This window comes from Bufo bufo, chromosome 1, assembly GCF_905171765.1.
Source record: "Bufo bufo chromosome 1, aBufBuf1.1, whole genome shotgun sequence".
NCBI classification, from domain to species: domain Eukaryota; kingdom Metazoa; phylum Chordata; class Amphibia; order Anura; family Bufonidae; genus Bufo; species Bufo bufo.
The window spans coordinates 226,466,952-226,486,569 of NC_053389.1; the positions used below are offsets into that span (position 1 = coordinate 226,466,952).

General features: G+C 44.0%; 1 protein-coding gene across 18 annotated transcripts in view; it reads left to right on the forward strand.

Annotated features, from left to right (window-relative positions):
• Positions 1-19,618, forward strand: part of PPFIBP1 (PPFIA binding protein 1) — a 124,934-nt gene that overhangs the window by 75,311 nt on the left and 30,005 nt on the right. For 6 of the 18 annotated variants that reach the window (XM_040435840.1, XM_040435853.1, XM_040435874.1 and 3 more), the window contains 7 exons: positions 851-943; positions 3,198-3,312; positions 8,611-8,643; positions 8,978-9,039; positions 17,939-18,023; positions 18,650-18,798; positions 18,972-19,102. In XM_040435840.1, the coding sequence (XP_040291774.1) occupies positions 851-943; positions 3,198-3,312; positions 8,611-8,643; positions 8,978-9,039; positions 17,939-18,023; positions 18,650-18,798; positions 18,972-19,102 (668 nt within the window). The remainder of the gene's footprint in view (positions 1-850; positions 944-3,197; positions 3,313-8,610; positions 8,644-8,977; positions 9,040-17,938; positions 18,024-18,649; positions 18,799-18,971; positions 19,103-19,618) is intronic. The other 12 variants (XM_040435866.1, XM_040435951.1, XM_040435926.1 and 9 more) reach the window with 5 other exon arrangements.

The following is a 19,618-nucleotide window of genomic DNA, read 5'->3' on the forward strand; positions in this document are numbered from 1 at the left end:
GCAGCCTATCCATTTACTATACAGCAGCAGGGACATCACTGGGAATGCAGCCTATCCATTTACTATACAGCAGCAGGGACATCACTGGGAATGCAGCCTATCCATTTACTATACAGCAGCAGGGACATCACTGGGAATGCAGCCTATCCATTTACTATACAGCAGCAGGGACATCACTGGGAATGCAGCCTATCCATTTACTATACAGCAGCAGTGACATCACTGGGAATGCAGCCTATCCATTCACTATACAGCAGCAAGGACATCACTGGGAATGCAGCCTATCCATTTAGCCATACAGCAGCAGGGACATCACTGGGAATGCAGCCTATCCATTTACTATACAGCAGCAGTGACATCACTGGGAATGCAGCCTATCCATTTAGCCATACATCAGCAGGGACATCACTGGGAATGCAGCCTATCCATTTACTATACAGCAGCGGTGACATCACTGGGAATGCAGCCTATCCATTTACTACAGACCACGGGTCACATCACTGGGAATGCAGCCTATCCATTTACTATACAGCAGCAGTGACATCACTGAGAATGCAGCCTATTCATTTACTATACAGCAGCAGTGACATCACTGAGAATGCAGCCTATCCATTCACTGGAGATCAGTGGTGACATCAACCTATCCATTTACTATACAGAAGCGGTGACATCACTGGGAATGCAGCCTATCCATTTACTATACAGCAGCGGTGACATCACTTAGAATGCAGCCTATCCGTTCACTTAGAATTAGTAGCCTGGCTGTTATAGTAAGTGGCAGTATGATTCTAGTACCAGGCTCTTCACTGTCAGTCTCTGCCCAGCTTCTCTTTGCTTTCTTTGTTATCAGTCTTTAATGGCCAAGCTTTCTAGTATGAAAATCAAAGTGGGTCAGATGCACTATGAAAAGCAACGAGTGGAACACAAATGTGAAACGTTAAAGGTGCAGTAGCGTTGTTTGAAACCCGTTTTCTGTCCCCTTGTTTCGTGGCCTTGCCTTGTGCTCCTCTAGACATGACTGCTTGTTGTGCCCTTCGGCAGTAAAAGTGCAGCTAGACCACCATCAGGTGGCGCTACCCATTTTCCTGCTTGTTTTAAATGCTCCTTACCAGCCTGGGACATGCTAGAGAAAATGTTTGTTTTGTAGTAAGGTTTGACATTACTTTGCCGTCCATCTTTGCTGTGTGACATCATCATACCAGTGTTCTTGGCATGCTTATTTGGTGTGAACTAAATGTATCCCTTTAAATACATGTTGTGGTTTTGAAAGGGAAAATGCAGCCTAGCTGCTGGTCCCAGCTCACTGACCTGCACTGATGTCATCACCTGTATTGGAATGAAGTCCCCCTTTAAGCACACTGAAGCTGGGAGCAGAGCAGAGCATTTTGCTAGGAAATTGGTACATTGCACACCTTTTCTAAATAGAAGTGTGCCCATTGTTCGTTTCGTAACAGCTGGTCCTAAGAAACCCTCAGTGATCCACTGTCACTAGTTTCTGAGTAACAAAGCTTCCTGTGTCCTCCCTCATGATCAGAGCAGACACATGCATGATTGAATCTCTGCCTCTGCGGCATGGAACATGGTGGGATATGGGCGAACAAATGTTCATTAGGGATGTATGCGAGAGAGCAGAGCCGCCATCCTGATATATGGCCTATATAGGTTACAATTACAAAGCATGCTGGGTGATGCATTTCATGGATGACATCAGTGCGTAAAGGCGGAAGTAGCTAACTTCTTCATATGCCTGGCGGCTAATAGACAAGGGCAGGGACTCTTAGGATTGTCAGTTCTGCATGGCCCCCACTAGTTGGCGTTTGTAGTACCTTGCCGTGTGTGAAGCTTGTTATGTGTGTCGGTTTATGTGCAATGATGCATGTGGCATAGTTTGCGAAAACATTCTGCGAAAAAATTCTGGTTCGTTTTTTTTATTCAGCAGGTGACAATGCAGGGAATGGTAATTGCCCAATTAGAGGGCACAGATCTACACTTCCATCTCAAAGTGCCATTCACAGCCCGGAAAATGAATGTGACCCATGTTTCCCTCCCATTTCAGTTATTTAGTGTAACTGAGGAGGTCACATGATACACTTAAAGGGGTATTCCAGTTTTATGATGTTGATGATGTATCCTCAGGATGAGTCATTAATACCAGATTGGCAGGGGTCTGACTCCCAGCACCCCCACTAATCAGAGGTTTGATGGGGTGGTGTGTCCTTTTTAATTGGCAACTATAATTCATTGGCAACCTTCGGCACTCCAGCTATGGAGAAACTTCAACGCCCAGCATGCCCCATTCACTTCTATGGGAATTCTGGCAACAGTTAAGTAAGTGTGCATGCTGGGACTGGTAGTTTCACCACAGCTGGAGTGCCGGAGGTCGCTGATCCAGATGATGTGCAGATACAGTAAACACTGAACATGACCTATTCTAAGGATAGGTCATCAATATCCTGACACTACACAACCCCTTTAAGAGTCTGGGAAAATATCTATTATTTTCACAAATTGCTGACATACCAGAAGTTTTGACCGGTGAGGGGACGGTTTCTGGGACCCCCGCCAAAATGGTGTACAGATTCATATAGCCTGTAGGCTTTCTATGAATTCATACGCCGGTTGAGGAGAGCCAAGAAGAGCTGAACAGTAGGTAGGGTCACCGTGCACAGAAGAGCAATTCTGCCCCTTCATTTAAGCAACCAGTGGGGGTCTCCAGACCCAGCTCCCCACTAATGACATGTCAGATGTTTGTGATAGGTAGAATTTGATCTCTATGTTTTGATTGGCAGTTCAAGGGGTGCTTTAGTGCCCGCCGTAGCATGTACTATTTTCTAGGCAGAGTTGAGTAATTTTGTAAATTTCTTTGTTCTATTATTTTTGTGCCAGCTTGGTTGTTTCATGTCCGTTCCTCCCTTCGTACCCAGAGCTGGCTTTACAATTCTGCTTGGGAGCAGACAACAGTTTAGCCCCACCCCTTTGTCAGACATGTGACTAAACACCTGAGCTGTAGCGATCACCGAAATCCCACAATGCATTACTCCCTGGGAACAGGAAACAAACTTCATTTTTTACATTTTCCCTTTGAATGGGAACAGAGAAGAAAACCTCAAACTCACATTAAGGAAAAAATGTACTCCACATTTCATGCCAATATTTACTGTAGGGTCAGAAATGATCTTGTGACTCTCCAATTCCAGGATGAACTCGACATGTTAAAGGACGAATTGGAGCAGAAAGAAGCGGACATTAAGAAACTGCAAGAGAATGTTGACTTTCCCCTGGTGACAGAAAGTAAAGGGACCACTGACAGGGGTAAGCCTCACAGGACTATAGATTGTGAAAGAGGCTAAATTTGCAAAGTCCAAAAACATTCAATTTCCATACAGGCCAAACCCAAAAAATTAAAAGGTATGAGGGCATCCATGTAGAGAAGACCCAAGTGTTTACTAAAGTATAATTACTAGAGTAATGTAAAGGTTCCAATGTACACCTTGTTAGGTGCTGGTGGACTGGTGATTTAGAGACTCACATGGGTGCCATTAGCTCAGTGATATCAGTGGTGCTCATATTCATGTATGTAGGGGACAATATTATAGTAGTTATATTCTTGCACATAGGAGGCAGTATTATAGTAGTTATATTCTTGTACATATGAGGCAGTATTATAGTAGTTATATTCTTGTACATAGGGGCAGTATTATAGTAGTTATATTCTTGTACATAGGGGCAGTATTATGGCAGTTATATTCTTGTACATAGGAGACAGTATTATAGTAGTTATATTCTTGTACATAGGAGACAGTATTATTATAGTTATATTTTTGTACATAGGAGGTAGTATTATAGTAGTTATATTCTTCTACATAGGAGGCAGTATTATAGTAGTTATATTCTTGTACATAGGAGCAGTATTATAGTAGTTATATTCTTGTACATGGGAGGCAGTATTATAGTAGTTATATTCTTGTACATAGGAGGTAGTATTATAGTAGTTATATTCTTGTACATAGGAAGCAGTATTATAGTAGTTATATTCTTATACATAGGGGCAATATTATACTAGTTATATTCTTGTACACAGGAGACAGTATTATAGTAGTTATATTGTACATGGAGGGCAGTATTATAGTAGGTATATTAGTGTGCATGGGGGCAGTATTTATAGTAGTTATATTCTTGTACATAGGGACAGTATTATGGCAGTTATATTCTTGTACACAGGAGACAGTATTATAGTAGTTATATTGTACATGGAGGGCAGTATTATAGTAGGTATATTAGTGTGCATGGGGCAGTATTTATAGTAGTTATATTCTTGTACATAGGGACAGTATTATGGCAGTTATATTCTTGTACATAGGAGACAGTATTATAGTAGTTATATTTTTGTACATAGGAGACAGTATTATAGTAGTTATATTCTTGTACTTAGAAGCAGTATTATAGTAGTTATATTCTTGCACATAGGAGGCAGTATTATAGTAGTTATATTCTTGTACATAGGAGACAGTATTTTATAGTAGTTATATTTTTGTACATAGGAGGTAGTATTATAGTAGTTATATTCTTATACATAGGAGGCAGTATTATAGTAGTTATATTCTTGTACATAGGGGCAGTATTATAGTAGTTATATTCCTGTACATAGCAGGCAGTATTATAGTAGTTATATTCTTGTACATAAGAGCTAGTATTATAGTAGTTATATTCTTGTACATAGGGGCAGTATTATAGCAGTTATATTCTTGTACATAGGGGGCAGTATTTTAGTAGCAGTAATATAGTAGTTATATTCGTGTACATAAGGGGCAGTATTTATAGTAGTTATATTCTTGTACATAGGGGCAGTATTATAGCAGTTATATTCTTGTACATAGGGGGCAGTATTTTAGTAGCAGTAGTATAGTAGTTATATTCGTGTACATAAGGAGCAGCATTATAGTAGTTCTATTGTGCATGGGGCAGTATTTATAGTAGTTTTAATCTTTTGCATAGGGGCAGTATTCTATATATTTTTTATTTAGTGGGCAGTTTTATAGTAGTTATATCTTTGTGCATAGGGGCAGAATTATAGTAGGTGTATTGTACGTAGGGGCAGTATTATAGCAGTTATATTCTTGTACATAGGGGGCTGTATTTTAGTAGCAGTAGTATAGTAGTTATATTCGTGTACATAAGGGGCAGCATTATAGTAGTTCTATTGTGCATGGGGCAGTATTTATAGTAGTTTTAATCTTTTGCATAGGGGCAGTATTCTATATACTTTTTATTTAGTGGGCAGTTTTATAGTAGTTATATCTTTGTGCATAGGGGCAGAATTATAGTAGGTGTATTGTACGTAGTGGCAGTATTATAGTAAATACTGGCATGCACACGGTGTATAAACGCTGTGCTGTTTGCTGACCTGTGAGTGCAGACACGTTTGTTATTGCTGGAAAGGTTCCAGGTATCTCAGTGCAGTCTGTAAGTCTGTGTTGGAGGACAATGGGCTGTTTTGATGTGTGGGTACTGGCGGAGTTTTCTGTGCTTTCTTTTCACTGATGTCATATAGAGCAGTGAAGTGTGTTCATGAATTATGCTGATAGTAGGGAGTTTTCTTTGGAGAATTCGAAACCTGGTACCTAAAACTTTTTTTGTCCTAAAACAAAAAATCAACGGCACTGTATGTGTCTTAACGATTAAGGGTTAAAGATATTGCCAATTTTTTTTGGGCTTTTTTTTTTTTTTTTAAACTTAGATATAACTAAAGGTGCCTTTACACATGATTTTTGGTAACAAACGCTTGTTTGCGATAGATGACACCTTTACATGGGTCAATTATCACTGTTGATGTGGACACCTAAATCATTGTTCCTGGGGAGCAGATCATGCTGTGTAAACTGCCATCTGCCCAGAAACAATGAAAATGTATAGCCCCATACAGAGGAGGTGAATTCTGCATGTAAATGTAGCTCTCATCTCCTCTGACAAGCAAGTAATTATTGGGAACAAATGAGACCTTCCCGATAATAGCCTTCTCAGTCAGCCTGTGTAAATGGGCCTTAAAGGGAATGTATCATCAGAAAATGACTTTGTTTATCAAATTAGTATTTTAAACAGGTTTTAAAATAATTTGTGGTGGTGCTATATTTAAGTTCTCATGTCACAATTTTTGTAAAATATTAAAATCCTACAGTTTTTGCACTGGTCATTAAGTCTAGTAATAGGTGCCACTTGTTGGTCTGTACCTATGACTTTTCAGCAGTCATCACATTATGCTCGCAGGCAGGATTACAGTGACCTATATTGCTTGTATATAGATAACACAGGTCCACCATTCTCAATAGGTGAGATCACAGCTTATCTACTCCCTCCTGACCTGTCCACGGGTCACAGAGCATGCCGAGAAATCTGTCCTAGAAGTCAGTGAGGTTCCCTCCTGTCCATGACCCATGGTGCATATCTCTAAATGCTGTTAATAACAGCGCAGACAAGATGGCCACCTCCATAATTATGTTCAGGAAACAGAATAAAAAATACACAATCAGAAAATAAAAACTGATTAAACTGGCAGAAAAAATATAGGTGGCACATTTTCTTTAAAAAACAGATAAATACATCTTTAAAGGGAACCTGTCACGGTGTAATGCAGGCAGCATGTTATAGAGCAGATGGAGCTGAGCAGATTGTGTAGTTTTGTGGGAAATAATTTAGTAAAACTTGTAATGTACACATTTATGTCACTGCTCTTTCTGAGCTCAGGAGTTATGTGGGCGGTCCTTTCAGTGATAGTATTCCCTGAGTAATTGTGTATACAGAGAGAGCTGTCAATCACTGACAAGACCTCCCACTTGGCTGCTGAGCTCAAAAATAGAATAGAGATTTGAATATATAAATTACAAGTTTTACAGAATATATTTGCTTAAAACTAGATATCAATCTGCTCTATAAGGCTCCTTTCACATCACGTTTCTCCTTTCCGTTCTCCGGCTCCGTTGAGGAGCAGAAGAACAGAAAGGACGGATTCTGCAGATAACTGAGTGTAACGGAGCCTAAAGACCCCATAGACTATAATGGGGTCCGTTCGGTGTCCGCTCAGAATATGATTTTTGAGCGGAGACAAAAGTCGCGCATGCAGGACTTTCGTCTCCGTTCAAAAATCGTATTCTGAGCGGACATCGAACTGACCCAATTATAGTCTATGGGGTCTTTAGGCTCAGTTAGGGCTCAGTCATCTGCAGAATCCATCCTTTCCATTCTCCTGCTCCTCAACGGAGCCGGAGAACGGAAAGGAGAAACGGTGATGTGAAAGGAGCCTAAGGCTGAGTTCACACGGGCGAGATTTCCGCGCGGGTGCAATGCGGGAGGTGAACGCATTGCACCCGCGCTGAATCTGGACCCATTCATTTCTATGGGGCTGTGCACATGAGCTGCTTATGCGTTGCATGAAAATCGCAGCATGCTCTATATTGTGCGTTTATCACGCAACGCAGGCCCCATAGAAGTGAATGGGGCTGAATGAAGATCGCAAGCATCCGCAATCAAGTGCGGATGCGGTACGATTTTCACGCATGGTTGCTAAGATGACAGTCTATTCACTGTATTATTTTCCCTTATAACATGGTTATAAGGGAAAATAATAGCATTCTTTAATACAGAATGCTTAGTAGGTGGTCAATTGAGGGTTAAAAAATAGAAAAATAATTAACTCACCTTCTCCTCTTGATCGCGTAGCTGCCGCTCTCTTCTTACTTCTTTAATCATGAGCTGCCGGCTAAAGGACCTGTGGTGACGTCAGATCACATGGTCCAATCACATGATCCATCACCGTGGTGGTGGACCATGTGATCTGACGTCACCACAGGTCCTTTAACCGTCAGCTCATGATTAAAGAAGTAAGAAGAGACCGGCAGCTACGCGATCAAGAGGAGAAGGTGAGTTAATTATTTTTTATTTTTTAACCCTCAATTGACCACCTACTAAGCATTCTGTATTAAAGATTGCTATTATTTTCCCTTATAACCATGTTATAAGGGAAAATAATAACATCTACACAACACCGAACCCAAACCTGAACTTCTGTGAAGAAGTTCGGGTCTGGGTACCACAGTCAGTTTTTTATCACGCACGTGCAAAACGCATTGCACCCGCGCGATAAAAACTGAACAACGGAACGCAATCGCAGTCAAAACTGAATGCAATTGGGTACCTACTCGCGCGGATTTGCCTCAACGCATCCGGACCTTATCCGGACACGCTCGTGTGAACTCAGCCTGACATTCCTCTCATATTTTCATGGTGACCGGTTCCCTTTAACAACCTGACAGAAGAGAACAGCTGAATAACTCTTGACTTATGGAGCCAGTGGGTTGTAGAGATGCAGAAAACACGTTTTGCTTTCTTCCATAAACAGTGTCACGCCTTCCTGTGGGTCATGTCTGGTATTGCAGCTCAGAACTATAGAAGTGACTGGAGTTCTGCTGTAATTCCACACACAACCTGTGGACAGGTGTGGCAGTGTTTGTGGACGAAAACAAGAATTTTTTGTCTAATCTTCTGCAGTCACTTTTAATTACCCTGAGCTGAAGATAAGTTGTTAGTGCACACATAACTTTATCCTTATCTGCACAGATGAATCTCTCAAAAAGACCCTGAAGGAGAAAAGTAAGATGCTCTCGCAGTGTGATTTTTGTACTCTGCCGCTTGTGGCTGCCTTTCTGCCTGTGTCCACGCTCGCTTGCCTTAGTCGTTTAGCACAGATCATGTGAGCATAACAAGAGTGTCTGAAAGCAGATCTCGTACTTCTCACAGCTGATGGCTTGTTTCAATGTACCATTCTGAGAAACGCATTAGCCGCACAAATCTCTCTCCTGTGAAGTGTATGAGAAAGGCAAAGCTGGATGTTAATTCCGGCTCTACTGGTTTTCACTAGGTAGGGAATGATGCGCCGTGTTATGTCGTGTTGTCCGACTCCCTAACATGTGTGGTTTTTTTTTAGACACAGAAGTGCAGAAAATGAAGAAGGCCGTGGAGTCACTAATGGCTGTCAACGAGGAGAAGGTAGGACATCAACAGTGACCATACTGGATCAACTTGCAGGATAACAGGCCGAACTGGATGGACAAATGTCTTTTTTCAGCCTTATGTACTATGTACTATGTTACTGACAGCGTCTTCTCCAGTGTGACAGCCATCTGTATTGTAGTAGTACATCGGGAGGCTTTCTGGCGGCTGCTATAAACGTTAGGTATCCATGACCAGTGTTATACTCCAAACACATCCAGAGCTGCATAAAATTAGCATCTTTATTGCCCCTTGCTGCTACCTGCATTCTCAACACATTTTAGGGTCTCTGCTATGAAGGCTGTATTGCACTGGCCGATACTTCAGCCAATAAACGCTAACTAGCGTTCTCATAAGGGATTGTTAGCAATCATCTTGCAGTGTAAAGCCTTATTCACACGTCCGTGTTCAAATCCGTGAGAAGGTGGTCAGTGATGCATCCTTGGAGCTGTCCGTGATGGATCCGTGTCCGTTTTTTGCTGTCCATGTGCCATCCGTGTTTCACTGACACTGAACAGCTGAAAAATAATTTTTCAAAGAATCTCTTCCTAATGATCCTTGAAACACGGATGCAACATGGACGGCATCCGTGGCTTTTTCACGGACCCATAGACTATAATGGACGCGATGGGTCCGTGAAGACGGACAAAATAGAGAATGGATCCGTGCTAAAACACTGATGTGTGAATGCACACATTAAAATGAATGGGGACGTGTGGTGTCCATGGAACACTGACGTGTGAATGAGGCTTAATACTGCCTACGATTGCCCGATGAATGAGCAAACACCCGTTCATTGGGAAATAAATTTTTAACCCTTTCACTACCGGAGGTTTTTTTTTGTTTGTTTTTTCGTATTCGCGGTTTTATTTTTCTTCCCTATTATCTTGAGCCATAACTTTTTTTATATTTTCGTTCACATAGCTGTATGAGGGCTTATTTTTTGCGGGACAAGTTGTACTTTCTAATGCCACCATTAATTATTGCATACAATGTAGTGGGAAGCGGTAAAAAAAAATTCTAATGGGGTGGAATTGGAAAAAAATGCTATTTCTCCAACGTTTTACGGGTTTTGTTTCCACGACTTTTCATTTGCGGCAAAACTGACCCATGCCCTTGATTCTCTGGGTCAGTACCCCATATGCATAGGTTTTTTTATGTCTAAATAGTGTAAAAATAAATTTTAACTTTGAAAATTTTTTTTTTTTTTTTACATCACCAAACTCTGACCCTCATAACTTTTTTATAGTTATGTCTACTCAGCTGTATAGGGGCTCATTTTTTGCGGGGCAATATGTAGTTTTTATTAATACCATTTTAGAGTGTGTAACTTTTTAATAACACTATTCCATTTTTTGGGGTAAGAGAAGCAATAAAAAAATGGCAAATTGACCATTTTGACCCTTTTTTCCGTTACGCTATTCGCCATTGTGGAAAAATATTTTTATATTTGAATAGTACAGGCGTTTTCGGTTGCGGTGATACCTATGATTTTTATATTTTAAATTTTTTTGTAATGATTTTAAAGCTCATATATGAGCCTATAAAATCAGTTTTTTTATTTTTCATTTTGAACCATCATGTATTTTTAAAATGAGTTTATTACTGTGAATTGCTTATTTCTTATGTTGGCCTGCCATCTGGTGGCTAAAAGCGAGACTCACAGCATTGAAAGCAACTACCGACCTCCCCATTGGCCGGGTTTTTGACCATTTAGATGCCGTGATCTCACTTGATCATGGCATCTAAATCCTTTAATTACCACGGTAATTAGAGGCAGGTCTCTGCTGTTTGAAACAGCAGAGACCTGTCGGCCGTGACGCCCGCTTGCATGTGCGAGCGGGCACCATGTTTGCCTAATGCTCTGGCGCTGGTAGCGAACAGATTAAGCATGCTGGTGGCAGATCGTGATGTCTAATAACCGCCAGCAAACCACTAGACAGTATGGGGACGAGCAATGGCATAGTTATCGCTCCTCAAGAAAATTTAGACTAGAACCTTCAGAATCACAGGTGCATATCCATGAAGCAAACATAATTATAAAAAACAAAATAGCTGCACACCATTATACATGCAAACAATACACATGTTTGAGCAAATATGTGCGCTAAGAGCTTCCATTAACTCATTTACAGTCTGTATTGTACCACTTTTATTTAGAATGACCCCCATTTCTTAGCTGTATTGTTTGCATGTATAATGGTGTGCAGCCATTTTGTTTTTTATAGTTATCGCTCCACCCCTTGCTGCGGAGGAAATCGCTGCATGTAATAGCAGCGGCCGCTTCTGCTAGAGAGCAAGTGATTACCAGGAGGGAAGTGTTTGCTGATCTGTCTACGCTTTACGCTATGATGCAGATTTATGAATGCAGTCATGGATTTAGACAGTATAGACCATGTATGACCGTGGTGAATGCTGTATGATAAACCAACAAAGAAAAAGACATTGGATATAAAGATATAGGGTAATTAAGATGGAGCCAGATAAATTGAATACTTGCCCCTGAAAACATATAGCATACAGCAAAATATGTCCATATGTGTTTGATAATGCTACACATGGATGAGTGAGGGGCTAGTAGGCTCCTGGACTGGCATAGGTCGTGCAGCAGTGCTGGATGAATGTTTTCAGGGGCAAGTATTCAATTTATCTGGCTCTATCTTAATTACCCTATATCTTTATATCTTTATATCCATGGCCATAGGGAAACATTGGTTTTTGCCTGTTGAGCGTTTTACAGCGCGTAGGAACGCGCTGTAAAACGCTCAGGTCTGAACCCAGCCTAAAGCCTGTATTAGACCTGCAGATCACACAGGCGAGTGTCGTGAGGGAAGCGTTCCTTCCTGACAATCGCCTGCTCGTTAGCAAAGGAGACTGCTGCTATTACATGCAGCAATCTCCTCCTCGGTATGGGGACATGTGGTCGCTAATGCCAATGCTCGTCCCCATAGTGAGTCACTGTTTGCCGGCAGCAGAGTGGTGATTGCACAGCATTGAAATGATTTTTAAACCTGCTAAAAGATTCCAGTTACCTGATGCTCGTTCATCAGTAATTGGCAGCAGTATTACACTGTCAGATCATCACTAACAAGCAGGCTTAAAGGGAACCTGACACCTGGATTTCGGGTATAGAGCTGAGGACATGGGCTGCTAGATCACCGCTAGCACATCCGCAATATCCAGTCCCCATAGCTCTGTGTGCTTTTATTGTGTCAAAGAAATGATTTTATAGATATGTAAATGAACCTTAGATGAGTCCTGTCTCCTCCATGCTTCAGAGATGAGATGAGATGAGTCCAGCGTTCTCTGACTCTGAGCCCAGCACCGCCCACTGTGAAGGAGCCCAGCACCGCCCCGCATCCTCCGAATCTGCTACTTGCTCCCCGACGTCACAAAGCTAGAGCGCCATAATATCGCGATGTGCGAGTACCTGTAGGTACCCCCGGGACCTCCGGCACGTGACATTGTGATTATTTGCCTGGAGGTACATTAGGCAGCCACTGGATAAAAAATTTACTGTAGTCCACTGGAGTAGAAGCCCCAAAAATTAGGCATTCATCTGACAGAAAAGGCCTTTTATGGCGCTGTATATACATAAGACAAGGATCATTCTTTGTTCTGGGTGGTGGCGGATATGTGTGGGCTGGCATGAGGAAATTCAATTACACATGGTCGTCACAGGTGTTGAATTCCTCCGAGATCCATGCCTCATTCATTTTTAGAAATGTAAGGTAGTCCACACTGTCGTGACCTAGGCGAGTGCGCTTATCGGTCACAATCCCCCCTGCTGCGCTGAACGTCCTTTCGGACAGGACACTCGACGAGGGGCAAGCCAAGAGTTCCATGGCAAATTGTGCTAGCTCTGGCCACAGGTCAAGTCTGCACACCCAGTAGTCCAGGGGTTCCTCGCTTCTCAGAGTGTCCACATCGGCCGTTAACACGATGTAGTCGGACACCTGTCGGTCTAGGCGTCCCTTGAGGCTGGATCCGGAGGGCAGCTGTCGATGGGTTGGCTGCAAAAATGATCTCCTATCTGAAGTGACCCAACACATCTTCAAACCGCCCTCTTCTTGCATGCGCAGTAGGATTAGTACCCGCACCTGTTTCGCTGTGGGTGGAAATTCCTCTGCCAGCGCCCGCAATAGTGGAATGCAGCATCTCTCGCATCAAGTCCTGGAAATGCTGCATTCTGCCAGCCCTCTGTGATGCTAATAACATGTCCGCCATTTTGTGTTTGTACCGGGGGTCTAAGTACGTTGCCACCCAGTACTGGTCCTTGCCCTTTATGCTTTTTATACAGGGGTACCTCTTCAAACACTGGAGCATGAAGGCCCCCATGAGCGCCCTGGCTCCTGCTTATCGCCCAGGAGAATGTCGTCCTCGGTCTCCTCCCCCCCAGCCACGGACAACATCAGGGATCCCCGAAAAGTTTAAAGTCCCCCTCAAAGCCTGCTCTTCTTGCTTCTCCTCTGACTCCTCTTCAGACTCCTGCCAACTTGTCTCAGATGGAGTAGTCCGTCCCCCCCCCCCCCCCCCCCAAATCGTGAATTCATTCAGCATTGCGACTTCCTCATCTTCCAGCTCCTGCTGCTCGACGGCTTGATCAATGACACAACGCAATGCACGCTCCAGAAGGAAGGTGTAAGGTACGATGTCACTGATGGCGCCCTTGCTGCGACTGACCAGTTTGGTGATCTCATCAAAAGTCTGCATGCGTCGCGCATGAGCAGCCACTGGCGCGGGGAAAAGAAACCAAGCTCCCCAGAACCTGTCCTGTTGCAGAGTTCGTACAGGTAGTCGTTAACGGCACATTGCTGCTGGAGCAGCCTATCAAGCATATACAAGGTGGAGTTCCAACACGTCGGGCAGTCACAAATCAGACGTCTGACGGGCAAGTGGTGTCGCAGCTGAACGTCAGCAAGGCGAGCCATAGCCGTGTAAGATCTTCTAAAATTGCCAGAGATTTTCCTGGATTGCTGCAAGACGTCCTGGACCCCGGGGTATTTGTCAACGAATCGCTGCTGGACTAAGTTCAGGACGTGTGCCATGCACGGCACGTGTGTCATTTTGCCCTGTTTCAGCACGCTCAGCAGATTGCACACCACTTTACCAACTGTCAAATTGAGCGGTGTTAGCCACTGATCGGCCTGTGACTGCAGAGCTGAAAGCAGTGCAGGATCGGTGTGGCTCTTGACTTCCAGGCACAACAGCCGCAGCACAACATGGTAACGTCTCACCTGGGACGTCGAATAGGTTCTGGGGAGCTTGGGCGTAGCGGAAGAGGCGGTAGCAGTGAAAAAGGATTCAGCGGATGAGTAGGAGGAGGAGAAGAGGCAGGCCTGCATGCAATCCTTGGCGGTAACAGCAAATACACATGGGAGCCACGGGTTATATGCTTGACGGCTGTCAGAAGGTTCACCCAGTGGGAAGTAAAAGTTATGTACCTTCCCTGCCTGTTTTTTCTAGACCACGTGTCTGTGGTCAGATGTATCTTGGCACCTACACTGTGTGCCAGAGATATATTCACTTGCTGCTGAACGTGGCCATATAGCTCTGGGATGCCCTTTCTGGGAGAAATAATTATTTTATAGGGACCTTCCATTGCGGTGTGCCAATGGCCACAAATTTTCTAAAGGCCTCCGAGTTCACCAGTTTATATGGCAGTAGTTGGCGGGCTAGCAGTACCGACAAGCCAGCGGTCAGCCGTTGGGCAAGAAGGTTATCCCGCGTCATCAGCTTTTTACACTCAAACATTTGGGCTACGGAAGCCTGACTTCTGCCAGATGACGGCACGGTGGAAGGTGGAGGACAAATGGGAGGAGAAGGAGAAGAGGCAGGACATGGAGCACTGGGAGTGTGGCTTTGTGGGTTCTGACGGCGTTGCTTCCACTGGGCTCGGTGATGGGAGGCCAGGTGCCTTCTTAAGGCGGTCGTACTAGGTGAGTGTTGGGCTTACCGTGACTTATGCGTTGACAGCACAGGCTGCAGATGGCAACACTATTGTCAGCAGCTGACATGTTAAAAAACAAAGCCCACACTGCGGAGCCATGTGCCAGCGTCCTAGGAGCGCCAGAAGTGACCGTGCATGGTGGTTGGCTCGCTCCAGATACATTTGCAGTCTGCTTTTTGCCTCCTGTGCCCTGCGAGCTCTGCCTGCTTCTCCTCCTCCTCATCCCTCTCTGCTGCTCTGTCTCTCCCTCTGAACTCCCCTCCTCTTCATCTCTTGTGGGCACCCACATGACATCCATCGACACGTCATCATAGTCACCTTCACCACCACTGACATTTGAGATCTCGGAGTAGGCAGCGACAGCTGGCACCTCCCTCCTTGGGCTGATCTGGGTACTGTCGTCAGACCGCTGGGTGGCGATCGTTGCTACCTCCTCTTCCTCATCTGATGCCAAGAATGGCTGCGCATCGGTAAGGTCTGGGAATGGATGGGAAAATAATTCCTCTTACTCGAGTGCAGGGGCTGTGGTGGTGGTGGTGTGTTTGGGGGTGCACACAGCACAGAGTGAGGAGGGTGCAGATACAGAGGATGAGGAGGGTGCAGAAGCGGAAGGGTGAGTGAGCCACTCAGCCAACTCTGGTGTGCCCTTTGAAGTAATCGCATGCGCCTTCTCCAACTTCCCACTTATGCTCCCAACTGCCCGACCCCTACCAACCCTGCTGAACGACCTGCTTCTTCCTCTGCCTGTCATTTTCAAAATGACGCTGTGCCTAAGTCCCTAGAGAAGAGCAGTATTTGTGGAAGCAGGTATATTGCAGCCCTTAATCAGTCTTTTGTGGAAGCAGGTATATTGCAGCCCTTAATCAGTCTTTTGTGGAAGCAGGTATATCAAACCCCTTAATCAGTCTTTTGTGGAAGCAGGTATATCAAACCTCTTAATCAGTATTTTGTGGAAGCAGGTATATCAAACCCCTTAATCAGTATTTTGTGGAAACAGGTATATCAAACCCCTTAATCAGTATTTTGTGGAAGCAAGTATATCAAACCCCTTAATCAGTATTTTGTGCAAGCAGGTATGTCGCAGCCCTCAATCAGTATTTTGTGGAAGCAGGGGGATTTAATAAATATTTTCTACATATGTCAATTTGGTTACTAAGTGTATGAGTGCTCGCTCATTTTCCTGTTACTACAGCCAGCTTAAAGGGTTTCTATCACTTCGTATGCCATAATTAGCTCTCAGACACTAGCGATCCGCTAGTGTCTGCTCTGGCCAACCATCCTAATATAAGAGCTTTTTGGGCAGCCGTTTTGCTAAAAAAAATAACTTTTATAAATATGCTAATGAGCCTCTAGGTGCTATGTGGGCGTCATTAGCACCTAGAGGCTCCGTCTACCTTCATACACAGCCACCGCCCAGCGCGTCCCTCCAGCCCGCCCATCTCCTGATGAATGCGATCCTCCGTGTGACGCAACGGACGAATTCTCGCGCATGCGCCGTGCGCGGCTGTATTCGGCGCATGCGCAGAGAATGTCTGACCGCTTCCCTGCTCAGACATCTCCACTGCGCCTGCGCCGATGATGTCATAGTGCTCCAAGGAACAGGCGCAGTGGAGATGTCTGAGCAGGGAAGCGGTCAGACATTCTCTGCGCATGCGCCGAATACAGCCGCGCACGGCGCATGCGCGAGAATTCGTCCGTTGCGTCACACGGAGGATCGCATTCATCAGGAGATGGGCGGGCTGGAGGGACGCGCTGGGCGGTGGCTGTGTATGAAGGTAGACGGAGCCTCTAGGTGCTAATGACGCCCACATAGCACCTAGAGGCTCATTAGCATATTTATAAAAGTTATTTTTTTAGCAAAACGGCTGCCCAAAAAGCTCTTATATTAGGATGGTTGGCCAGAGCAGACACTAGCGGATCGCTAGTGTCTGAGAGCTAATTATGGCATACGAAGTGATAGAAACCCTTTAATGTTTGAGATGTGTGGCCAACCTTTAGGTGCAGCGTTCAAACTTGTCTGTCTTTCCTTATGCTAAGAAGGAAATCAAGTTGTTCCCTGTTATCTGCCATTACAGGCAGTGGTGTCCTTCTATGACAGGAGTGATCCTGCCCCCATTATCTGAATGTCCTATGACGTATCTCCAGTGCCAGGAACCCAAAGAGACATTTACATCCATATTTGTCACTGATATGAAGTGCTCCTAACAGGCAGATTTTCAGGGTTAGTGCTCCTTTAAGATCAGACGTAGAGAAGTAGGTTTCGAAGGATGAAATCATGTCTGTGCTGAGGATCTATTAAGTCGTTTGCTGAACCGCTTGATAATTTTCGAGCACGTTCAGGCCAGACCACAGTCTCTTTGTTGAAGGTCTGATGATGGAGAACTGCTGATAAGTTAAAGCAGCCAGACTCCTGCCACTCTTAAAGGGGTTACGCCATGATTGATGTAGAAAATTAAAATCAAACATCATATAGTACATGACAATCTCTGTCTAACAAAGCTAGATCAGTCCTGGACGTTTCCTTTCTGCTGCAGCTCTCTCCATGTAACTGCCACAGCTTCTAACGGAACATATGACTGGTGGCAGTTGAAGATTTAAACTGAGCACCTTTGACCAGCTCAGTGAGATGGACAAAAAAAAAGTAAGGAAACGAACAAACAGCAGGTGGCGCTATACAGATACATTTTATTGAATAACTCGACGGCTATACAAATTTTTTAATTGCATGCAATTACAAAGATATTCAAATCCAAGTGCTGGTTGGTTGAAATGTTTGAGACACAACCCCCTTAAAGGGAAATTATACCAAGTGCAAAAACAGTTCACCAAAGTAACACTCAGCTATGGGGTACACTTGGTTCCAGCTACCTTCTCAGTTACTACTGTACATTCGTACCCACTGTGTGTCCATTCGCATTGAATCCTACCTGTATTCTGTGCTTACAGGACAGGAAGATCGAGGAGTTGAGGCAGTCGCTGAACAGGTACAAGAAGGTGCAGGATATGGTGGTTATGGCGCATGGTAAGAAAGGTGCGGATTTCCTTCCTTTGTAAATATTCCTTTGTTTTTGGAGCTCTGGTGATCAGCAATGATAGTTCGCTTTGGAGATCCAGCAAGTTGAGTGATGCTTGATGTATTCTTGTGATTCAGGGAAGGTGGTGGAACGTACATTTTTACCGCTTGGTTTTACAATCGCTTTGGTGCATTCTTTAGAGGGAAATTGTGGTGCTGTTGCAGGACCCAAGGGAATGTGTGGGCAAGGTGAAAAGCGACCAAAAGCAAAACTAGTGTGGCACTACAGGGAAAGGATTGGTTGCACCAAAAGGAAAGCGTGGGCTGGACCAAAAGGAAAGCATGGGTGGGGTTACAGTGCGGGAAGGTTTACTTCTTTAAGCTGCAGGAGTAATGGTCTTGAAAGCAGATCTCACACTTGGCACATTCTGAGAAACCCATCAGCCGCACAAATCTACTTCAGTTTCCTCCTACACTCCAAAGTCATACTGCTAGGAAATTTAAATTGTGAGCCCCACTGGGGACAGTAAGTGATGAGAATGTCTGTAAAGCGCTGCCGAATATGTTGCCGCTTTGTAAGCAAGAGAAGCAAATGTTCTTCTGAACAAAGCTCATTTGATTTACGTATATCTCTTTCTCCTCAGGTAAAGATGTGGAAAGCGATGACTCTGTGATATCCGGGTCAAATTCTCTCATGTTTGACTACAATGCGTTAAGTGATGCTGATAAATCTCCCTCCCCACTGCCGTTATCACTCTCCCCCAGCCCAGAGGAGGTCACTGCAACCGCAAAGGTAATCCATGTCTCTGAATTCCAGTTTACTGATGTTAGTGATCAGAGGAGAATGGGCCCCAGGAGCACAGGGTATTTCAGGAAATGAGTGTGTGGATTTTGCAAATAAAATAAAAACTTCCTTTCCATTTTTCCCCCATATGTGCTTAAAATATTTTTTTATATATTTTTTAGTCCACACTGGAGATGCACACCAGTATTCTTCAAGTCACTATCCCCTCATTCTCCTCCATGGCAACTTCTCAGAAACAGAGTGAAGTGTCAAACATTTCTGCAAAAGAAGAGACCACATCACTGGAAACGAGGTAAATATTCTGCACTGATCAATCTGTGTCGGCTAGGATGAGAACGTGAAGTTGCTGGAGGGGCCACAGGCATTACTGGGGTAATGGTGCCCATAGATTTCATTGAGGAGGTAACCACGTCATTGTTAGCTGACGCAGATATACAGCTCCTTACAAAAGGAGCCACAGTACACTAGAACGATCCTTCTACCTGCCCCATTTGGATATGACTAGCATCAATCATCAGACACAAAGCAATGACCCTTTTCATCCTCATCCTATTAAACTACTTGACCAAGGTTAACCAATCCCTCTCCATATGTTGCAGATCTGTAACTCCCAGCATGTCCAGAGAGACTGGCCTTGTCGTCTATGGGTGTTGTGGTTTTGCGGTGGCTGGAGATCCATGAGCTGAAGATTAATACCCTTGACTGTTTTTGTCTCCATAAAGTTAATTTTGCATTTACTGCAGTGGGAGCAACCTCTGCACCAAGTAATTTGTAACATTCATTTGCAAAAGGTAAAATTAGATAATGT